General features: G+C 48.0%; 2 protein-coding genes across 3 annotated transcripts; one reads left to right on the top strand and one right to left on the bottom strand.

Moving 5' to 3' along the window:
* Nucleotides 1–5,584: 5,584 nt before the first annotated feature.
* shkbp1 (SH3KBP1 binding protein 1) lies at nucleotides 5,585–13,575 on the top strand. The gene is made up of 17 exons (XM_040039743.1): nucleotides 5,585–5,849; nucleotides 6,746–6,799; nucleotides 7,102–7,147; nucleotides 7,231–7,363; nucleotides 7,447–7,527; nucleotides 7,929–8,099; nucleotides 8,211–8,301; nucleotides 8,752–8,942; nucleotides 9,050–9,165; nucleotides 9,319–9,406; nucleotides 9,624–9,740; nucleotides 9,892–10,062; nucleotides 10,184–10,339; nucleotides 10,500–10,596; nucleotides 11,030–11,214; nucleotides 11,311–11,413; nucleotides 11,606–13,575. Exons 1-17 carry the CDS (start codon nucleotides 5,794–5,796, stop codon nucleotides 12,321–12,323), a joined length of 2,574 nt encoding a protein of 857 aa, XP_039895677.1. The 5' UTR covers nucleotides 5,585–5,793; the 3' UTR covers nucleotides 12,324–13,575.
* Nucleotides 13,576–14,321: 746 nt separating this feature from the next.
* esrrd (estrogen-related receptor delta) lies at nucleotides 14,322–20,764 on the bottom strand. Of its 2 annotated transcripts, XM_040039745.1 has the most exons (8): nucleotides 20,345–20,764; nucleotides 19,368–19,689; nucleotides 18,782–18,935; nucleotides 17,557–17,673; nucleotides 17,371–17,478; nucleotides 17,120–17,281; nucleotides 16,603–16,875; nucleotides 14,322–15,336 (listed from the first exon to the last, which is right to left on the bottom strand). In XM_040039745.1, the coding sequence occupies exons 1-8, from the start codon at nucleotides 20,392–20,394 to the stop codon at nucleotides 15,098–15,100; spliced, it is 1,425 nt and encodes a 474-aa protein (XP_039895679.1). In that variant the 5' UTR covers nucleotides 20,395–20,764; the 3' UTR covers nucleotides 14,322–15,097. The 2 variants fall into 2 exon arrangements, with proteins under 2 accessions (XP_039895679.1, XP_039895678.1); XM_040039744.1 differs by having other exon boundaries at nucleotides 17,371–17,673.
* Between the last annotated feature and the right edge of the window lie 881 nt (nucleotides 20,765–21,645).

The following is a 21,645-nucleotide window of genomic DNA, read 5'->3' on the forward strand; positions in this document are numbered from 1 at the left end:
GTGGACTCCACTTCCTCTCTCTCTCTCTCTCTCTCTCTCTCTCTAACCCCCCCCCCTCCCCCCGTAGAGGAGCCCTCCTCCTCTGTGTCTGACTAACACGTCTATGCAAACATGATAACCCTGCTCCGACTGTTGCATGTTACAACACACTGGTGAGGCCTCTGCATGACAAATACTCCACAAATGCAAAATCTGATGTGTTTGCTGCGTCACAGCTGGATGTTAGCAGATGTTTCTAATCACCTGTGAATATGGTGCTGATATGTGCGCTGGTGTGGACTGGGTAATGCGTTAGGAATGAAAGGATGCCCCGTCGTTTGAACTCTGCAGAGAAAAACCGATGCAGCAGGTGAGTCCGTTTCACTGCAGCAGCTGGTACAGCGTCAGGGCGTCGGTGACAGTCGGAGGTGCAACCTGCTGGTATTAGACCCAAACACAGTGTCGTGACCTCATGCTGCCAAAGACGAGGAAGGAAAAGGTCAGCGGCCTGCAGCTGTAAATCCACTCCTGTTGGGGTTGTCTCACACTGCCCTTTTCCATCAGTGCGTACTCGACTCTCAGGGTTTCCATAGGTGCAGGTACCTGGTACCGAGTACTCTACTACCTGCTCTAAGCAACCATCCAAAAATGTGATGTGGCTGGATTGGCTGACCAATGGCATCGCTCGATGTGTCATGAGAGCAACTCCTTCACAGTGCCGTCTCTGAACTGTGACAAGATTTAAAACCAGAACTCTTCACATGCCACGAGTGTCCAAAAAATGCATCTACGTGCCTGAGTGCACTGAGGCGCTGCCACGCGATTGGCCGATTAGAAGCGAGCAGTTAGTGCGACTTTATTCTTTTGCCTCTTTGATTTGTGGTTTAAACATTTGCCTTAGAAAGACCTGAGCCGACACGAAGCCAACATGAGCTGAAAGTTTGCTTCTCAGGTTCATCTGAACTTTTTTAATCTGCAGGGATTTTAGTTTTTTCCTGTCATGTTTTAAACTGACAGTTTCACAGTTTTCTGTCCCGACTTTGCTTCCTGCCAGCTTCATTCTGTTGTCACTGTTGTGTACGTCCTTGTTTTCGGGTGAATCCCTTCTGTAAACACTTCTCGTTCCAAGTTTGCATTTCTTGTAAGCTTCTAACCTTCTTCCTGTTGAGCTTTAGACCTTTGCCCCCCTCCCCAGCCTGCACCCTGCGTTATTTTTGCTCGTCTCAGCCTCTTCGTTCTGTTTCCTTTGTTCTTGTAACTGTTGGCTCTTTAATTGAAGCTTGTTTTTCACTTCCCTCAGAGGCCCGGGGTAATTCCGGGTCTGTTGTGCAAAATGTTCTGTTGGTTTGCATGAAATTAGTGAAGATGTGAAATATGAAACAGCTGCTTTACATCTATCAGAACCTCGAATTCAAAGATGGCCAAACAGGACATGGAGGCAGAAACCCGAGTGCAGAGTTTCGTCCTGCACTGTTCACCTGTCGCTCTGAGCAGATAACAGGATGTGTTTCAGACTATTTCTGGGCAGAAGTTCTCACTGCATCTTTTTATTTAGCTCCAGCGCTTTCCAATTTTAGCCTTTTAGATCTCTCCCTCTCTTCCTTTGTTCCACTATGATGGGGGCTCCTCCTGCACCTCGCCGTCCACTTCAAATCTTTCTTCGGGTTTATTGTGCATCAGGTGCAGTAACGCTAAAGTTCATCCATCCACTCGTATCACCCACAGGAAGTCATTTTAGGATTTTAACCTGTGTTTTTAGGGTGTGGTTTTTAATTAGCAGACGCTTCATGTTTACTGCACGCTGTCTTAATCTTCTGACTGGATGCAGGTCTGCACAGCAGGGTGAGCTGCCCCTGTGCAATTTGCAGTTTTGCATGTTGACCATGTGACTTTAACTCGTCCACGGCTTTGGTTGGTGACAATTATGGTTACGGGTGGGATCAAGAGAATAAGGCCCCAAACCAGGCTGCGAGTGGGTGATGTACTGCTGGAGTCCCAGTCAAACGTCTCCAGACCAGTTAGTGACTCCTGGAAACCACCTGTTGCTAAGGAAAACCTGTACTCGTCTTTGTGATTGCGTTCATCAGTAGTATGTTGCTGCAGTCGTACTTTCAAAGGATTGTCTATGAAAGCTGGGGAGCGTGCCGTAGACTGGAAATGGAAAATTGTTCAAACTAAGTTTTGTCTTTGCAGCGTGGAGGTTTTGAAGTTGATCCTTTATTTCTGGTTTGAGTCACACTTTAAGTTTTACTAGCGTCGTTAGCATCGTTAGCGAGTATTTGCAGACAAACACGAGACACCGTGGGCTGCTAACATCCAAAGCACAGTCTGCAGAGCCTCCAGGAAGCCCTGCCAACCCGACGTTTCCTCAGCGCTCAGTGGGTGAATCATGGCCAATATGGTGGAATGTGAGCAATGTAGCAATGAAGCTAATGGAGACTGGGCCGACCGCTGAGTGTCGACCGTCATAACTACAGTAGATGGTGTTTGGGTGAGATGCTTTGTAACTTCAGTCACGATTTTCACCGAGATTTAACACAAAATCCAAACCACGCTGTGCCACTGCCCAAACACAACATTCAAAGTATAAAAACTGTTCCTTTGTGTTACATTCATACCAAACCACGTGTTTGAAGCAGTTCTTTCTTCCACACATTGATTCTCTGTATGCCATCGATGAACGTAGAGATGCATCTTTGATTAATACAACATCTTTTAGACTTTCTGCAAAATGAAAAAAGTTGAACCTGATCAAAGTCTTTTCTAAATGATGCTCATCGAGGCACCTTTGTAGACAGAGCTGTGGATACAGTGAAGAATAGTTATCGTGACAGCGGCGCTCATGTGCCGATGTGTACACAAACATTTCTGGGGGATTTTCTGTTGACCGGTCCAGCAGTTTGTTTCTTTGTCATCTTCGGTCCTGCTGCGTCCGCCCACGCTGCCTCGCTCTGCAGGAGAATGGGAGGAAGAGGAATCCAGCAGGGAGGAGGAAGATATCAGACACGAGAGGAGGAAGTGGAGCATCTCTGTCATTTGAGCTGAAACAACACTAAACATCTGCACAGCTGCAGGGACGCGCGCCCAGTGAACGCAGCCCTGCTGCGCTGCGCTCAGCGCGCATTTACACTCGCTCACATTTGTTTTTGTATGGTAACCTACATTTGTTCTGTACAGCAGCAGACTGTGAATAAATCCTCGTGGTCACCGCTAACAGCAGAGGCCATGGTTTTATCGGACGATCGTGGCAAGTTCATCTTGTAATCGGAAGGTTGCCGGTTCGAGCCCCGGCTCCGACAGTCTCGGTCGTTGTGTCCTTGGGCGAGACACTTCACCCGTTGCCTACTGGTGGTGGTCAGAGGGCCCGGTGGCGCCAGTGTCCGGCAGCCTCGCCTCTGTCAGTGCGCCCCAGGGTGGCTGTGGCTACGATGTAGCTGCCATCACCAGTGTGTGAATGGATGTGTAAAGTGCTTTGGGGTCCTTAGGGACTAAGCAAAGCGCTATACAAATACAGGCCATTTACTATTTAGTCACATTCACGCTGTCTTGGAAACTGTGAGGTTGCTTTAGGATGATTTCACATGTCTACCTCTTTGTATTAAGCCGGGCTCGCTGACGGGGCTCTGCCTTTTACTATAGAGGGCGCCGCAACCGTTGCTTCCCACCACTGACAAACAGCCCATCCCACTCTGAACACGTTAGTTTAACCCTAACTAACAGGATGGATTATGGAGAGATAAAAAGTCCAGTGGCTTTATTGTCATTCCAGCCATGTGCACAGTGAAGTGAGACAACGTTCCTCCAAGACCACAGTGCTACAGATGACAGACAAACATGGGACCACAGAAAGTGCAAGTGTGCAAAAACTGCTGAAAACAAAACAAAAACAGTGCAACAGCAGACAGAAGTACAAAAGAAAAGTGCAACGATGACAGTGGGCTGTGCAAAAGTAACTCAGTGTGTGTGTGTGTGTGTTCCTGTCTAGCTATCTTTGTGAGGACCAAAATCTGCATTCTACTATACTTGTGAGAACCAACAGTCCCTTGTGAGGACACACTCACCGGTCCTCACAAGTTTGAAGCCTTTTTGAGGCTCAAAATGTGGTTTTAGTGTCAGGGTTACAATTAGGTTATGGTTTAGGGTTAGGCATTAATTTTTAATGGTTAGGGTTAGGGTAAGGGGCTAGGGAAACCATTATGTCAGTGAAGGTCCTCACTAAGATAGCTGAACAGCCTGGCTATGCTCTTCATCTCTCAGCTGGTCCTGCGTAGCTCTTCCTCATGTATCGCTGAACTTGTCCTGGTGTATCATCAGACGTGGAAAGCCTCTGAATCTGTCAGTCTGTCCTGACTGTGGACACCTGCCGTCCTCGGAGGAAATCAAACACGACAGTTAGCAGAATATTCAGAATTTACCTTTTTCTTAGACTCGCTTTTACAATTAATAATAATATTAATATAATTAATAACTTCTGCTGAGGTTTTGTTACAGTTTGGATTTGTCTGGGCCTCACGCTTTAATTTTTGCGCCCTCTAGTGGTTAAAATACTTCACCACAGGTGTTTGTCGCCCAGGGCTGGTGTTTAATCCTGAATGATTGTATTTGTCAGACCCTGATGCAGACTTGGAGTCAACACATGTTGGTCTGGTTTGCTCATTGAATTATTCCAAGAATAAGTCTGTTACATGATTTCATCCTGAAAAGATTTTTGTGAAATACTATTAGATCTCCTTCTGATTTCCCTCTTTTGCTCACTAACATGTTTCAAAGATGTGTCCGGCAGCCTCGCCTCTGTCAGTGCGCCCCAGGGTGGCTGTGGCTACAATGTAGCTGCCATCACCAGTGTGTGAATGTGTGTGTGAATGTGTGTGTAAAGCGCTTTGGGGTCCTTAGGGACTAGTAAAGCGCTATAGAAGTACAGGCCACTTACCATTTATATCCCCATCATGAAGTCTGTCCTTCTACAGAGCCTCTGCACACTCCCCACACTTTCATTTAGTTTCATTTCTTTTCATATTCTGAAGTCTGCAGATTTTCTCTGATTGGTTTCATTTACAGTCACGTGAACAGGACTGAAGGAGTGGAGTAGTGGAGAGCTGCAGCACTTTCACTTTAAACATCAGAGGCTGACATCAGAAAATGACCTGAATATATTTTGCTGAGGTCTGAACTTTGAATGAACCCCTGCAGCCGCTTCTTTCTTTTCTTTTCAGCCATTCTGTCGGACATTTACCTCTGGGCTTGGGATCATTGGTCTTGTTTACATACAATATTTTAAATAAGGCCATAACAACAACAACAACAACAACAACAACAACAACAATAATAATAATAATAATAATAATGTGCCCTATTGAATAATATTTACAGTTTTCAAAAAGCCAAAAAGTTTTCTGAATTGATTTGCCTGTAAAGAAACAAAGATACTAAATGCAGAGGTGCAGGCTTTGACTTTAAAATTAAACATACTCCAGTATTCCTTATCTTTTTTTAGCTTTTAATCAATTAACTTTGTTTCTATTTACCTTTAAAAACAAGTCTTCATTTTGTTTTCTTCTGTTTTCCCCCAGGAACTGGTCTTCGGTCCTGATCCAGTCAGACTCCGGGCTTTGGTTCATTGTGTGCCCCGGATCCGGCGCTCCCGGCCGGGTTTCTCCGCGGGTAGACCGAGGCCATAACGCGGCCATTATGCCCCGCCCCTCTGTCCGATCTCCGGAAGCCGGCTTAAAGCACAACGGAAACGGAGTTTATCACCGAAAAATGGATTAAAACTGTCTTTGGCGGTCATTGTCGGAGTCTCCGGGCCTTTAGAGGATGTCCACCACGGCGAGGAGCGGAGACATCATCCACCTGAACGTCGGAGGGAAGAGGTGAGACCCGGGAGTGGCTGCTAACCCGGCTAGCTCCCGCGGCTAACATGGGAGGATCCATTATCGGACAGACTGCTTCCAGTATCATAATGTAGTAATGTTCTCTAAAGTATCTCTTCGCTAAGACATTAAACACGTTTTATAACCCCTTCTATTGCACAGTATACTTTAGATGTTTTTAACCCGGTTATAAAGTCCGTGTTTCGCGCTTTGTGAGTTTTTCCAGCCCCGCACTTTGTTATTGTTAGCTAGCATAACTTTGCTCACACCAGAACCTGGAGAACAGAGGAGAGAAACAGGAAACGAGCCGCTGTAAGCTAGCTGTACTGCGCACATTAAACATATAAACGACGAATAAATAATAAAGTTCAGATTTACTTCAGTAAGAGTTTATATTTGGCCTGTTTAACGTAAATAAGTTAAAACTATGCTGTCCGACAATGGAACTGTTAAAGTTAGCAAAACAGGTTTGTCTTTTGTTGAAAGGCAGGTGATGTCAGGTACATGTTCACCTATTAAACATGTCAGAGTCAGGCAGAGGGACTGTTTAAGTCAGGAGTGTTTATAAAGACTGAAGCTCATCGCTCTTTTTTATTCAGTGTTTAGTGATAAAATATTGATCTTTAACCAAGACACGGATGCAGGAAATCACGGCGTGCTGGAGCGCAGCAGGGCAACAGTTTCATGTCCGTTAGTAAAAACGGATGTAAAAGTTTCTCGGTGCTCATTAGACTTTAATGCGCACCTGTGACTCCGTGCACGAGGCGCAGGTATCACCAGGGTCAGATAAGGAGTGAAAGGTCAGTGAGGAGGAGGAGAGGGGAGCTGTTCACACTGCTGTTATTTCTGTTGTTTTATGACAACACGAGAGTCAACGAGTGTGTGTTTGCTTTCAGGTTCAGCACCTCCCGCCAGACGCTCACCTGGGTCCCTGACTCCTTTTTCTCCAGGTAGGTCAGAGAGGGAGACCCTGGCTGTCGGGGGCTTTTAGGTTACTTACTCTGGACTACGTGCACTTCACTCCCTAAAAGCTGATTTTGAGCTGGACATGCTAAAAGTCTGCTCATTTGGTCGAATGTGTGCAGAAACGTGCATGTTAATATGCGTACGTGAGCTAGTCTGTGATGTGATGAAATTGTCGTGTAAGTGAAATGAAAGGCAGATGTGACTGGACTGGTTCTTGTATTTTGAAAAGCTGAGTTTGCTGGTTTCTGACGTCTCGATGGTTTCTTTGGGGGTTTTCTCTCTTCAGCCTTTTGAGCGGCCGGATCTCGACTCTGAAGGATGAAACTGGAGCTGTAAGTAAAGCTCCTCTTCCTCACGTCCCCGCATGCTTTTCCTCCTCGCGATAACTGCGTTTGTCCCTCCTCTCTCGCTGTAGATCTTCATCGACAGGGACCCCTCCCTGTTCGCGACCATCCTCAACTTCCTGCGGACCAAAGAGCTCCACCCGCGCTCCATCAACGTGCACATGCTCATGCACGAGGCCGAGTTCTACGGCATCACACCGCTCGGTGAGGCTGGACCGCACTCTGAGCTGAGCACGTAAAGCCGCAGACGTCGCTAAACGTTCTTCATCACTTTGTTTTTGGAACAGTGCGTAAGCTGCAGCTGTGTGACGAGCTGGACCGGTCGTCCTGCGGAAACGTGCTTTTCAACGGTTACCTGCCGCCTGCAGGTACACCTGTCCTCACAGCACACCTGACCCCCACCTGACAGGGCCTTCAGGAAGTTTAAATACACAACACATAATTTATGCAGGTGTTAGGATGCTTTCTATAAAAATGTAACTAATTTTAAAAAAATTTGAAATTAAATATCTTAAAAAACTTCAAAATGCTTTATCGGGTAAAATTTTCATACAATGTGAGCATGTCTGTATTTATTATATACGAATCATTGCAAACTTAAAAAGTTGTTATGATTAAAATAACGAAATCTTTTCTGTTTCAGATAAAATGTGCCGCAGGAGGCTCGTCACTCACATAAAACGATGCAAATATAATTAATGTCCTGTTTCTAACTGAAATGTGGAGGCGTGATCCTGATTCACAGCTCCTTCTGTCTGTGTCGTCCCAGTGCACCCGGCGAAGCGTCGGAACCGTCACAGCGTGGCCGGGTCGCAGTTCATGGCGGGCCGCGTTGTTCCTGTAGAGCGAGCGCCGGTCCGACGCAGCAACACGATGCCTCCGAACCTCGGGAATTCTGGGATACTGGGAAGAGGCATGAACGAGGATCGGACGTCAGGAGGTCGGCACGTTAAATAATGCTTCTTTATTTGTATTTTTTTAAGATCGGAGGGACGTGGTGGGAGTTTCATTGTGTGTGTGTGTGTGTGTGTGTGCGTGCGCGCGTGTTCAGGGCACTCATCTGACCCCGGCATGGTTCGGATCATCTGCGGCCATCATAACTGGATCGCTGTGGCCTACGCGCAGTTCGTGGTCTGCTACAGGTAAACGCGTCACATGACCTCTGTTGTTTATTTGTTTTCACGTGACTGGGAGCGGCTCAGACACATCGGCACATCCTGCTGCATCCACACCTCCGTCCGAGCATCTGTAGCGGTTTCAGTAACACCTTGAGCCTCCTTAGAGAGACGCACACACACGTGCACACAGGTCACTGCTGCGTGCTCTCACACACCTTTAACTGCAGGTCGCAGGTCATTTATCACCCGTTTAAATTTGACTGTAGTCTGAGGTTTGCGTTAATCTCAGATTAGCTAATACTCGGGCCAAGGCCCAATAATCCTTATTCCGTACTGAGTCGTCCCGTCAGTTTGTAGTCTGTCAGAGAAGTGGGGGGGAAAAGCTGTTTTAGCTCCTCCCACTGTAAGCTAACTGTCTTCTGATTGGCTGTCCCTCTCCTCCTGCCTCCTCCTTCTTCCCGCCTCCTCTCTCAGGGTGAAGGAGTCGACCGGGTGGCAGCAGGTCTTCACCTCTCCCCGCCTCGACTGGATGATCGACAGAGTCGCGCTCAACGCCAAAGTGATGGGCGGGTCGCTGGGAGACAACGACAAGATGGTGGCTGTCGCCTCGGTGACGGAGATCATCCTCTGGTCCATTTGCCCTGATGGCAACGGCAATGAAATCGGTACAAGTTTCTGCGCAGTGTTCCCGGGAATCGGGACGTAGGTTTGATGAGCTGCTCGGGAAACGTTCCCAGTAACAAAAAACAAACTGGTTTCTCCCTCCCCGCAGGCGTCTTCAGTCTCAATGTCCCCGCTGAGGCTCTCTTCTTTGTTGGTAACCAGCTCATCGCCACCAGCCACACGGGGAAGGTGGGGGTGTGGAACGCAGTCACCAAACACTGGCAGGTGGGTGGAGACGCTCTCAGATGGTCGCGGTGATCGCCCACTGCTTCAGTGGAAGTGCTGAAGCCTGAACACCTGCCGAGGGAGCTGATTGGACCAAGTCTGTTTCAGGTGGTTATCGGTCTGCTTCACACATGTTCTCTGTGACCTTTGCAGAACCAGGATGTGGTTCCCATCAGCAGCTACGACACCGCCGGCTCCTTCCTTATCCTGGGCTGCAACAACGGCTCCATCTACTACATCGGTAAGAAGCTGCAGATCGATGAGTCGGATCAACTGAAAACTGCTCAGTACGAGTATAAATTCATCAGGTTGTTGGCTCGTGGTCATTAATTTACCAACCAGAACCTGAATCTGTTCAGTAAATGCTGCGGGCCACTCTAGAGCCTCACCAGCAGGCTTTGGCTTGACAGATGTTTAAAACGTCCCCGCTGTTCACGATGTCCCTGTTTGCTGGTCAGATGTTCAGAAGTTTCCTCTGAGGATGAAGGATAACGACCTGCTGGTGACGGAGCTGTACAGAGACCCGACCGAAGACGCCATCACCGCTCTCAGCGTCTACCTCACACCCAAAACAAGTACGGCGACACTGACACTGCTGCTAATTCAACCATTGCAGGGCGTCAGTTTTCTCCACATTCCTTCACCTCAGTCTGTTAGAGACGAGTCAGGGAAAGTCTTATTTTTCATGTTCCTGCAGCCGTCTCACACTTAGCCCGGTTTGCTCAGGTGACAGCGGGAACTGGATCGAGATTGCGTACGGGACCAGCTCGGGGACTGTTCGAGTCATCGTTCAGCATCCAGAGACCGTCGGCTCAGGGCCTCAGCTTTTTCAGACCTTCTCTGTCCACCGCAGCCCCGTCACCAAGATCATGCTGTCGGAAAAGCACCTCATCTCAGGTACGAGAATCGCCTCGTCTTGGAAACTGGCGTTCTGCGTCGAACGCAGGGCTTAAGCTGATGTCTGCAGCTCGTTCATGGTGTCGTTGTTTCTGAGCTCCTCTTCATCGTCGTCCTTCAGTTTGTGCAGATAACAACCACGTGCGGACGTGGACGGTGACTCGCTTCAGAGGAATGATCTCCACCCAGCCGGGGTCCACGCCGCTGACCTCCTTCAAGATCCTCAGCCTGGACGACGTGGACGGGCACGGAGGCTGCAGCGCCGGCACCGAGATCGGTAACTGTCAGCCCGATCGCAGTCCGAGCTGCAGTGTTTGAGGACTGTAGCTCTGCTTCTGTAATGAAGCGATGGAATTCATCAAAGACAATCAATTCAAGCTTTGACTTTGTCATATTTCTTCAGATCTACTTTTATTTCACTGTCTCGTTGGTTTCAGGGCCGTATGGAGAGAGAGACGATCAGCAGGTGTTTATCCAGAGAGTCGTTCCCGACACGGATAAACTCTACGTCCGGTTGTCCTCCAACGGGAAGAGGTGGGAGAGCCGTAGACACTTGTAACCCACCTGGTTATAACTGTGTGTGGTCAGTTTAGTTTTAGGATCCCCGTTCGCTCCTGCAGTAACAGTAGCTGCTGTTCCTGTTCCACACATACATGAAAGACAAACAACACAATTAAAAACAACAACACTGTCCTCGGCGTCACATTGGTTCAACAAGGAGGTAACGAAACACGCCGCCTGTCTGTCGACTGGCGTGTACAGTATTGACGTCCATGTTGGAAAGTAAACGTAATAACAGAACAACAACCTGTGAGCACACGATGTGTGATCATGTGACACTGAAGGTTAAAGAACGTTTAGAACCAAACGTCTGTTAAGACCAAAATACCGTGTGTGTGTGTGTGTGTGTGTGTGTGTGTGTGTGTGTGTGTGTGTGTGTGTGTGTGTGTGTGTGTCTGTCTGTCAGGGTATGTGAGGTGCGTTCGGTGGATGGGACCTCCATCACGGCCTTCATGGTCCACGAGTGCGAGGGCTCGAGCCGCATCGGCTCTCGGCCGCGTCGCTACCTGTTCAGCGGCCACAGCAACGGCAGCATCCAGATGTGGGACCTGACCACCGCCATGGAGATCGCCGGCAAGGTCGACATCAGAGGTAAAACTCCAGACTCGTGATGTAGAAGAACAACTTCTTGTGCTCTGCGGTTAGTTAGCAGCTGATCAACATGGGTTCTCATTGGCTGTTTGGCAGCACTGGGCGGACCCACAGAGGAGGAGCTGCTGGAGCTGCTGGACCAGTGCGACCTGGCTCTGACCAGAACACCTGACAGCACACCCCGAGCTTCCACCTGCAGGTAGAGTTCCCTCCCACTGAGCCTCATTCACACAGGGTGATGCGGTGCAGAGTCCACGTTCTTCTTTGGTGTTTCTATTTTGACAGATGACTTCTAATCTCGCGTCTTTGATGGATGCCATTGGTCGTTTGCAGTCGTAAACATCATGCTCTTACTGTGGTTGCTGACTTGTGTCACTTCCTGTTCCTGCAGCCTTCACTCTCAGCTCAGCGATGCCTTCAGGACAGAGCACCTTCGCTCTATGGGAGGAGGACGAGGTGCAGCCGGAGGTTCGGGTTCGTCTGCGTCGCTGTACGGCAGCCTCCCCCGCCAGGCTCCGCCCCCCGTTCCCTTTGCTAAACCTGCCCGAGAAGCTGGCTTTTCACCTGGACTGCAACAAGGCCCCTCCTACCCCACCTGCAGCCAGACCAGCAGCCCCCGTCCCCTCAGGCATCTGGACCGGGACAAAGAATGTGGGTCTGTACGCAGGGGGAGCTTTGTCGAGCGCTGCCAGGAGCTCGCCAAGGGTTCAGAGGCGGCTGTGAGCGCAGGGTTCCCGCCGGGGTCAGAGGGCATCAGGCGGAGCCTGGCGGTGTGCAGTGAGTTGGAGGCCAAATTCGGCCTTAGGACCCCTCCCACCTTCACTGTACCCCCTGCTGCTCGACATTCACCTGGACCGCCATCATCGCTGTCCTCGTCACCGCTCTTCTCGTCATTACACCGCAGGACCTCACCCGCTTCCCCGCCGAGCCCTGCCTCCGCAGCGGTGAGTCCGACCCGTTCTCAGGCATCGGTCTCCCCTCGCCACAACACTGCGGCGTCACCCGTTGATTCCTCGGGGACCCCCGAGAGTCCCCCAGGTCCCGACAGCCCCACCCCTTCTGGCCCGCCCACCAGCCCCAAACCACATATGAATGAGACCAGCTTCTGATTGGCTGATCTGCCTGAGAGCTTCGGGTTCAGGTGGACACACGATGGCTGAAAAAACTGAAAACATGACTAAAAGCTGTTGTCAGGTGAGACGTGAAGAAGAAAACGATCAGCTCCTCCGGTGGTTTTTGATAACGGCTGCAGAGCCACCTTCAGTCTTTATTTCAGGTAAAAACAAGAACAAGGCCCCAAGGCGAGGAGAAGTAACCTCTTTGGCACAAAAGCGTCTTTTAATTAGAATTGGATGGTTGTGACAGGATGAAGACCAGGTCAGAGCTGCTGCAGGAAGCCTGGGTTTGTTTGAACCACGTCAGCATGCTGATGCTGATGCGTCGCTGTTATCAGCGTAACCTGTCGCACTGTAACGTCACAGTTCAGCTTCTGGCAGCTGAAGAGACGGACGCTTCCTTCGGGAGGCGGTGGAGACCAACAACTGAGCTAAAAGAGTAAAATCCCAAACTGAGACTCCTCAGGTGATCGAGCACAAAGCTGTTTGTAGCTTTTCTAACCAGCACTCTTTCTAACTTTTCTAACAGACTTCACAGTTTTGTCTCTTTATTTGTATGTTTGCTGACTTGCCGACCCTGAACGTCTCACAGCTGCTTTGAGGAAACCTGATAATTCCCCAGAATCTCCAGGAACTTCCCTGGAACAAAAACTCATTTCCATTTTTTTTAAAATATTCATTTATATTAAGTTAAATATATTTGAATTGCCGAGTGTCTGAACATGTGATAGTTTTTTTTTTTTTTTTTTTTTTTTTCTCAGTTGCAGATGAAATAAAATAATTAAAGGGTCAAAAACTGAAGCGATTTGAAGGGAACAGAATCTGTGTGCATCAGGACTCATTTCCCTGTTTGGGTCTTCAGGTCTCTGAAACCGCCTTTGAAGGTTTTATGAACTCTACATGTTTACTCTGGATGTTTTTCAAACTCATCATGTCACCAAAATATCAAAAATCCAATTTAAATTTAAATTCTGAGCTCGTTTGAAGCTCATTCCCTGGGAGTGCAGAGGGTGTAACTGTTTAGGTTTTCTGTAGTACACTTTATGGCCAGCAGGGGGAGACTCCAGTACAGGAATGTTAGGGGTGCAGCTCACCTGTTACCCAATGTCTTCACGGTGCGTTCAGGGCTGTCAGGCGATTATTTTTCACGACTTTCTACCGTTTCTCAGATTTTGTAAGTTACCTATGAATCCTGATGATGCATTAATAATCCTAATCGATAATAAACAATAATATATCACTCAAAGCACGGAGTCCTTTTTCTGCTGCGTTGGTGCTTTTAAGGGGAAAATGTATTTCCAAGAAGCCTCAGAGTAAACCGGTGATTACAGGAAAACTGCGTCTTCCTCCTTTACTGTGATGAAGCAGAGCCGCCTGCTGCCCACAGTCTTCCTCGGGTAAGCTGACCTCAGACACGGGTTAGTTTCTGATGTTCGCTCAGCTTTGAACACACTTTTAGCTTCAGCCTGTCGCTCTGTTTGCTTTGAGCTGCTTCGTGGTTCAGGCTACATACACTGCATTTTTTATGAGTACTTGACGTTTGTGGTATTTACGCTGCTATGACTGAATTTCCCTGTGGGAATAATAAAGTCTCTGAGTTACAAGATGAAGATTTTACAGTGACAAATTGACAAACTCCACGAGGTCTTCGCTCTTATGTTTTACTTTTCTTTCTTTTTTTTAAAAAATATGTTTAACTTAACTGTTATTTCATTATGTCTATATTTTATTATTTATTAATAATATATCATTATATTATGTATATTGTTTGAAATGGTGAAAAACTAGAGAGAGAGAGAGAGAGACTTCCACAGAGGATGACAAATTTCTAGTTTCCTACGACCTGTGAATGCAGCATCTTCAGCCATTAGGAATCTGTATTAATGTTTTTAATGGTTTCCAACTCTGTGCTTACAGCTCAGCTCATGTTGTAAAGACTCATGTCTTAGAGACATGACGAGATATTTTAGAAGATAAAAGATGAGCACCTGATTTTATTCCAAAAGCTTTAATTTATTATTATAACAAACAGCTCTGACACAGTAAACATCCACAGCCATTTAAACGACGACTCAGCATCGCAGTTTGATCGCGTCATCGTGGAAAAATAGATATCCCACAAAAATATTTTAGTTTATAAAAATAAATTTAAATCTGACGCTAGATATGCCCACCTTTTCCTACAGGAGGCGGAGCTTAAAGAAGTGTTTGCTGATTGGTTAAAGTGGCTCTGTTCTGCTTTCCTGTTCATAATAAACATGAGCCAAGTTTCTAATAACGACTTCAGTGAGACGAACACTCTGTTTCAAACTTTTTTTTTCTGATGTTGGTCTGTGTGATGTCACAGAGGATATCCCTACTGTAGTCATCTCAGACATAAAGGCCCCGCCCACTCGCCGTTCAAACATTTAAGTAGGACGGTAGCCCTTAAACGGGGAGTAGCTTGTTTGAGACAGAGGCCCAGTATCAGACAAAGAAGGGTTATTCTGAACTGTGACTCATGCAAAGCTGCCCTAGCAGAACCCAAGCTGCAAACGAGTAGAACGGTTCCACTTTAATGTTTTCTGGTGAAAAGCTGTAACGCTGCATCTTTGAGCAGAAATGAGCTTTACTGACGAGGAGCGGTCCCATAAACAAAAAATACGGAAGCTCATTTCTGCCAAAAAACAAACACATCATGATACAAAAATATAACTTCTCTGAAAGCTAAAAGTCAAGTGCATTGGGTCATTTTACAGTCTCCCTGATAAATGGCCGACAGGACGCGGTCAGGCCTTGGCGTCGAGCATCTCCAGCAGCAGTTTGTGGATGGGGACGTGGCGGTGGCGGTGCAGCCGCAGGAAAGCCTGCACGGCTCGGTCGGCGGTCTGTCGTAGCAGGGGGAGGGTCATGAGCAGCCGTCCTGCTCGGTGCTGCTCCCGGCGGGACGACTCGTAGTCCTGCAGCGCCTCGTGGAGCCCGTCCTGAAACCTCTGCACCGAGTCCGGGCAGTCCACCGGGTCGGCGTCTGACAGACGGACAGACGCAGGTTAGAATGCTTCCTCGCTCATTACACCCAGCATGCTCAGCTGTATCAGGACAAACGACCAAAACACTGCTACAAACACAAAGTGCAGTTCCTCTCATGGCCACTTGAGGCTCTGGTCTAAATATGGTCACTACTGGCTCCAAAAGTCTCTCACCTACATCATGTGAGGTCATGTGATTGGTTCGTTTTGTGTTAGCAGGAAAACTGAACTGGTTGTGGATGAGTTTACATGAAACTGGACATCCGATGGTGGAGGACGTGTGCAGTCTCAGACTGCTTTAGTTTTTAAAGACTGGGTCCTGTTCACGTCTGTAAATCACAGACCGGAACGTTTGGGTGCTGCTTGTTAATCAGCTCAATATGTTTCCCCTGATCGACTGATCAGAAGCTGTGAGTGTGTCTGCACGTCCGAGCCTGAGTATCTGCAGGTTTAGGACGGCTGTGCAGCCACAGGCCTGTCTGCCAGTCTGTTTATTGATCTGAGGCTGAGACAGTGAGAGTCTGAGCAGACTTCAGTGTTATTGATCGGCTGCTCCTCGCCTGCAGCCTCCAGCGCCGCCACTAAACGCTCTGCTGACCACTGAACTGCGACAGAGTGAGAGCCACAAAACTAATTCAAGTCTGGGATTAATCAATACTGCTGTTTCAGCTCCCAGAGTCTGATCAATATCAATAACCACTCCTCTAAGCTCAATGAGTGGAGTGGTTATTGTGGTAAAATCAATATCTGAGTTCATGCTGGAGCTCCTCAGCTGTCCCGCTCACAGATACACAGCAGCCATATTGATCAGGTGTGTGTGTGTGTGTGTGTGTGTGTGTGTGTGTGTGTGTGTGTGTGTGTGTGTGTGTGTGTGTGTGTAAAACTGTAAAAGCTGTAAAACATGAAAGTGCTGGAATTCCTGCATCATTTATACCACAGCACTGTCCTGTGAGATGCAGACGAGTTGTTTAACTTAATCATCATTCATCTCAGGCTCTTATTTTGAAACTCAGACAGCCAGGAAGTGTTAATATCTGAGTTTATGTGCAGCCATAACGCTTTGAGTCAAACAGAAACCATGAAGAATGTGTCTCCTAAACACTGAGCATAAGCAGGTTACTCCATCAGGACGAGATTAAAACGAGATTATTTGTTTCTTCTATAAAACTTCAGGGAAACATCGCCCCCTACAGGCCTGTTCTGCCCTGACACACAGTACTGTCCTACTGTGGTTACAGGCAGTGGTGCTAATGGCTTGTTCTTACCAGAGTTGGCAAGCGCCATGGCCTTCAGGGTCACCACCTCCTCAGGGCTCAGCTTCATCGCTCTGTATTTCACTATCAGGTGACGCAGCGCCTCGTACAGGTCAGCCAATCCCGTGGCTCGACACTGAGCTTCGTCCAGACACAGATTCCCGGCAAACACGAGCTCGTCCCCCCCTGCGCCCTGGGAGCGCCAGGCCACACCCACCAGCAGCGCCTCCATCCAGCCGCTCTGCAGAAGCGACATCTGATCGACCAATGAGAGTCCGGAGAAGCCTGGGAGTGGGCGGGGCAGAGTAATAAATGACAAATAATAATAATAATTATTATTATATTACCTGTGTTTATACATAATGCTCCAGTGCTCTGGATAACCAAGTAAAGGTTAAGGGTGGGTGTGGTCTGGATTGGGGACCAGGTGGAGGTTGAGGGTGGGCGTGGTCTGGATTGGGGACCAGGTGGAGGTTGAGGGTGGGCGTGGTCTGGATTGGGGACCTGTTTGGTGGTCTCGAGCGTGTACCTGGAATCTGTTTTGCCCAGCCAATCAGAACCAGCAGCTCCCGGTTCAGGAGGTCACACAGGATCAGCAGGATCCGCAAGCTGCTGTCATTGGTCGAATCGTCCTGATTGGCAGCTAAAGGGGCGGGCTCTGTGAGCAGCAGGTGGGAAATGACCTTGTTCCCTAAAAGACAGGAAGTGGATGATAAACGGCGTGGGCGTGGGCGAGTAGTTTGACCTGAAAGCCTTCAGAGGGAGCGAGGGTGAACTCACTGTTGCTGCTCGGGTGGCTGTACGGGGCTTTGCTGCATAAACTCAGTCCCGTCTCCACCCGCCTCTTGTACTTCTGGCGCCCCCCTCTGACGCGGTCCAGACGGACACCTGCAACACGCAGAGGCATTTCACACACACGTAGTTCTACTTCCTGCCAGCTCGTAACGGTCGTTTGGTGTAACGTACCCTCCCTCATCATCCCGGCCTGCAGACATTTCTGGAAGCGGCAGGCCTGACAGGCTTTCCTCCTCCGCTTCGTGATCTCGCACTCGTTCATCACTGGGCAGCTGTACTCGATGTTACCTAGGTAACCACAACAGGAAGTAAAAGCAGGAGTGTCAGTAGCTGTGTCCCAAAACGTAGGCTGCATACTTTGGAGGCCGCATTTGTAGACCAATTACGTCACAGCCAGGCGACGAAGGCTCTCCCAATTCGTCGACTCCTTCAAATGCGTCCTTCATTTCCCCGAATTTGAAGGATGGGTCGGGTGTGTCCTTCGTGGCCCACCATATCCCAGAATTCATAGCGCGGCCCAGCCAATTCCAGTTTCCAACAATGGCGGCTGCTACTAAGTTTTAATATTACTCTTATTAATCTTTCTGTGTCTCAAAATAAATGTTTAACATATTTTCAGTAGCTGTGTAAACTTCAAATATCTGCTCGGTTTATCAAGACATCACATATTTGCAAATGCAGTGGTCAGTTTGTAGGGTGCTTCATATTCTGTGGTAACAGCTCTGCAGTAATGCAGGATCTTTGTGAGAGTCTCTCAGACTGTGATCAGAAATGAACCCAAACTCTCATCGTGGATCAATAACGTGGATCATCCTGCCCTGTAATATTAAAACCCTCTGCTGTGAGTTTCTTCGTGGCCTCCCTTTGACCTCTCTGCACAGATCAATAAGTGAAGTGATCGGGCGTGACCAATCAATCGCCCGGAATGAGAAACAAGCAGCTGCTTCTCACACTAATCGATACAGCGAGCGCTGCTGTATTGATCGGCTAATGAATCACACAGACTGTAAGACCTTTGATATTTAATAGAAACCAGCTGAGCGTCTATTTATTTATGACTCTGCTGATGACTTGGATTCCCTGTTTGTCCTTTTTAGTGTTTTTTCTAAGGCAGTTTCACATCGCGGGTCGATCTTCACAGGATGTCCTTTGTAACAACGTTATTCTAAAGGGTGCCGTTAAAAACATATTTGGAGGTTTCACACAGGAGACGTGCAAAAAGCATAATTTGGCTGCTGTTTGGACACATTTACACTCAACAGCCTGATGTCATAAACGACCAGCATCGTTTACACTAGCAACAGTAAGAATTATATTTTATAAATATATCATCAGCCGTCCTCATCCTCATGTTTTTATTTCTTTATACAGGAGATGATGAACGTGCTCCTCCCACCTTGGATGGTCCTCTTGAAGAAAGCCTTGCAGGCCTCGCAGGACGCCACGCCGTAGTGATACCCGGAGGCGAAGTCTCCGCACACCAGACACAGCCTTTTGGGCCCCACGGCCCCCATCGAGGTCATGTAGTCGCCCCTCAGGATCGAGTCGACCTGCAGATATACGACGTCATCATCAGTGGCGAGCAGTAAGACGGTCCCCACAGACCTCAGCTAACTGTTCCTGGACTGGACCTCGGGGCTGCGTTTGAGTGGTGTTGGGGCCTTTTTAATGGCCAATCACATGACTGCTGTGAGGTTACTGTACTAACACACCTCCATGAAGGCGGAGCTCCAGTTTTAGTGACGTTCGAGGATTTTATTTGGATGTCAGTGAGCTCAGCAGGTACCTCAGTCCAACCTTCAGCTCTGACTCTAGTCTGGATTAACCTTTGCAGATTAAAGACTTTTGGGGCACCAGAGAAAACTTCCAGGAACAATCGGATACGGACGTGAATTTGAAGTTTGGCAGGTCGACCCGGGGACGTGGACGTTCAGACTTTAAGAGTGTTTGTGTTTTTAAATGTGATTAAACAGAAACTTCACCTGCGCTGAAAACGAGTCCGATACAGAAAAACACAGCGACGCTTCCGACACCAAGGCGCTACTTCCACCGCTGGAACTACATCCTGTCGGGGAGTCGGGCTCTGCTGCTCGGCACAGGAGACTGTACGGTGAGGAGGAGGAGGAGGATGAGGAGGAGGAAGAAGAAGCCGGGCTGTGGAGGAAGAATTCTGCATGTGAAGGGCTGAGAGTGGGAGTGGCTTCCAGAAGAAAGGCGGGACCAATGGGGGAGGAGTGGAGGAAGGAGGGTGGAGATTGAGGTTCATCTCTGGGGGAGGAGGAGGGAGAAGAGGAGTCCAGGATGCTAAGGAGGAAGAAGAAAGAGGAGCATGAAATACAAACCAGGACAAAATGTGCACAACACAAAATAAAATCTTGAGCCGACTGCTGACATTAGTGAGGCCGTCAATGACCTGCAGGGTTAAAAACAGAAGAGTCAAAGTAAATTTGGATTTCCCATGAACGCATCACAAGTTTGGTCCGAAGAGTTTAAACGTGCATTCTGTGTAATGACCAGCAGGGGGCGCTTTAGAAGAAAATGAGCAACGTCGCGTTCAAGGACAGCAAAACTTGTAGGAATATTCACATCAACACAGAGGTTGTATTTCACAAACCGTGTGAGTCTGCACAGCGTGTTCATCATACATAATATACAAACGTCATACACATTTGCACAGAATTGGGGTTATTTTAAAAACAGAGCAGCATCGTTTGTTTTTGTTTTTTTCAGATGCACAAAGAACAAAGTTAAACTTGGGGAACGCTGCCACACAGTGTTCGCATCAGATTTTAAAGAGTTTCCAAAAAGTACCTTCAAATGTTTTAGATTTATTTGTCTGTGCTACTCAAAAAGTTCTGCAAAGAAAACTGTCACACATCCAGAAAAAGCGCGTTAACTTCACTAAAACGTTTGAATCTGGACCTGAGGACGGTTTCAGGCCGAGGCTCCGTGAACTCACCGCTGCGGGCTGAGCAGGTCGCCCGTCACGCAGAAGTCCTTCAGCTCCATCGTGAAGCTGCTGTGGAGCGTCCAACACCCGAGTAATAAAAGTCTCTGATGATACTTCGAGGTCCAACGAAAAAGTGGGACAAACGTCCTCAGACTGTCTCAGAGGGACATCTGAGGCTTTCAGGAGTCTGCACTGTTATTTATCTGTTTGTTGTGTCATCGCAAGGGATGGGAGTGAGGGGGCGGGGCCTGTAGGATCAGCCAATCAGCATATTGCTTCTCTGAGAGGGCGTGGTGGGGTTAGCTTCTCCTCCTCTTCCACCAATCATCTCTATTGATTTGGACAGTGACAGATGTAGGCCACGGGAGCCCGAAGCTCCGGTCTGCTGATGTCACCCTGTAGCGTCTACATCTGTAAATATGCAACACACAAATATACAACACACAAATACAAGCATACTGTAATTCGTGAAACTGGATGACGGTAAAAATAAATAAAAATAAAAAGAGACTCTAAGAGCACGTGAAGCCTGAAGGTCCGTGAGGCGTTCTGGAGCCTTGAAAATGTTCCTACTTTTCCTACTTTCACGCCATCACAAAACACAATCAGTACAGCTATGACCCTGGTTTTTGCCCCACTGCGGGCTTCCGGAAGCTGGCCAGTCAGAAGGAAGAGGCCGTTTTAGGGACTTTAAAGAGACGCATGTTTCAGACAGAGGATGAAGTGAGGCGCTGCACTGAGGCAGACAGAAGGAAGGGTGGAGCTGAGAACGAGCAGCCGTCCTGCTTTAGCAACTTAAAGCCTTTTCATGTATTTCATTTCCAGATTAGAACTTTTTGTTTTGTCGTGTTGTTTCGAGCTGCCTGAACATCTGGCCAGACGCTGATAATGATGTCACAGATTCTTAAGTTAAAACTTTTATAAAAGTTTTACTCTATTTTAAAAAAAAATAGTGTTTTATCCACCGTAGAAGTTCTCCTGTGGTGAATCATGTTTTTTGTTTACATCAAAAACTGATGACATGAAGGACGAGAAACACTTGAAAACCACTTTGTGTTCAGGGCGCTGACCCGAGCGGCGAGGATTGAGGCTGCTGAAGCAGCAACTTTCTGACAGCGAGGTGTGTGATGTAAACACACACACACACACACAGTGTCCTAATCTTACACTCAGACGTTCAGGCAGCTCAGATCAGTCTCACCTACATCTGCTGTTTCATAAGAGCTGCATAACCAGACCCGTCTGTCGGAGGATGTGGTTCAGCTGATGATTCACACACAGCTGAAAGTTAAAGGATGAGTCCTGTTTAC

Source organism: Simochromis diagramma, unplaced genomic scaffold (assembly GCF_900408965.1).
Source record: "Simochromis diagramma unplaced genomic scaffold, fSimDia1.1 OVJJ01000031.1, whole genome shotgun sequence".
NCBI lineage: Eukaryota > Metazoa > Chordata > Actinopteri > Cichliformes > Cichlidae > Simochromis > Simochromis diagramma.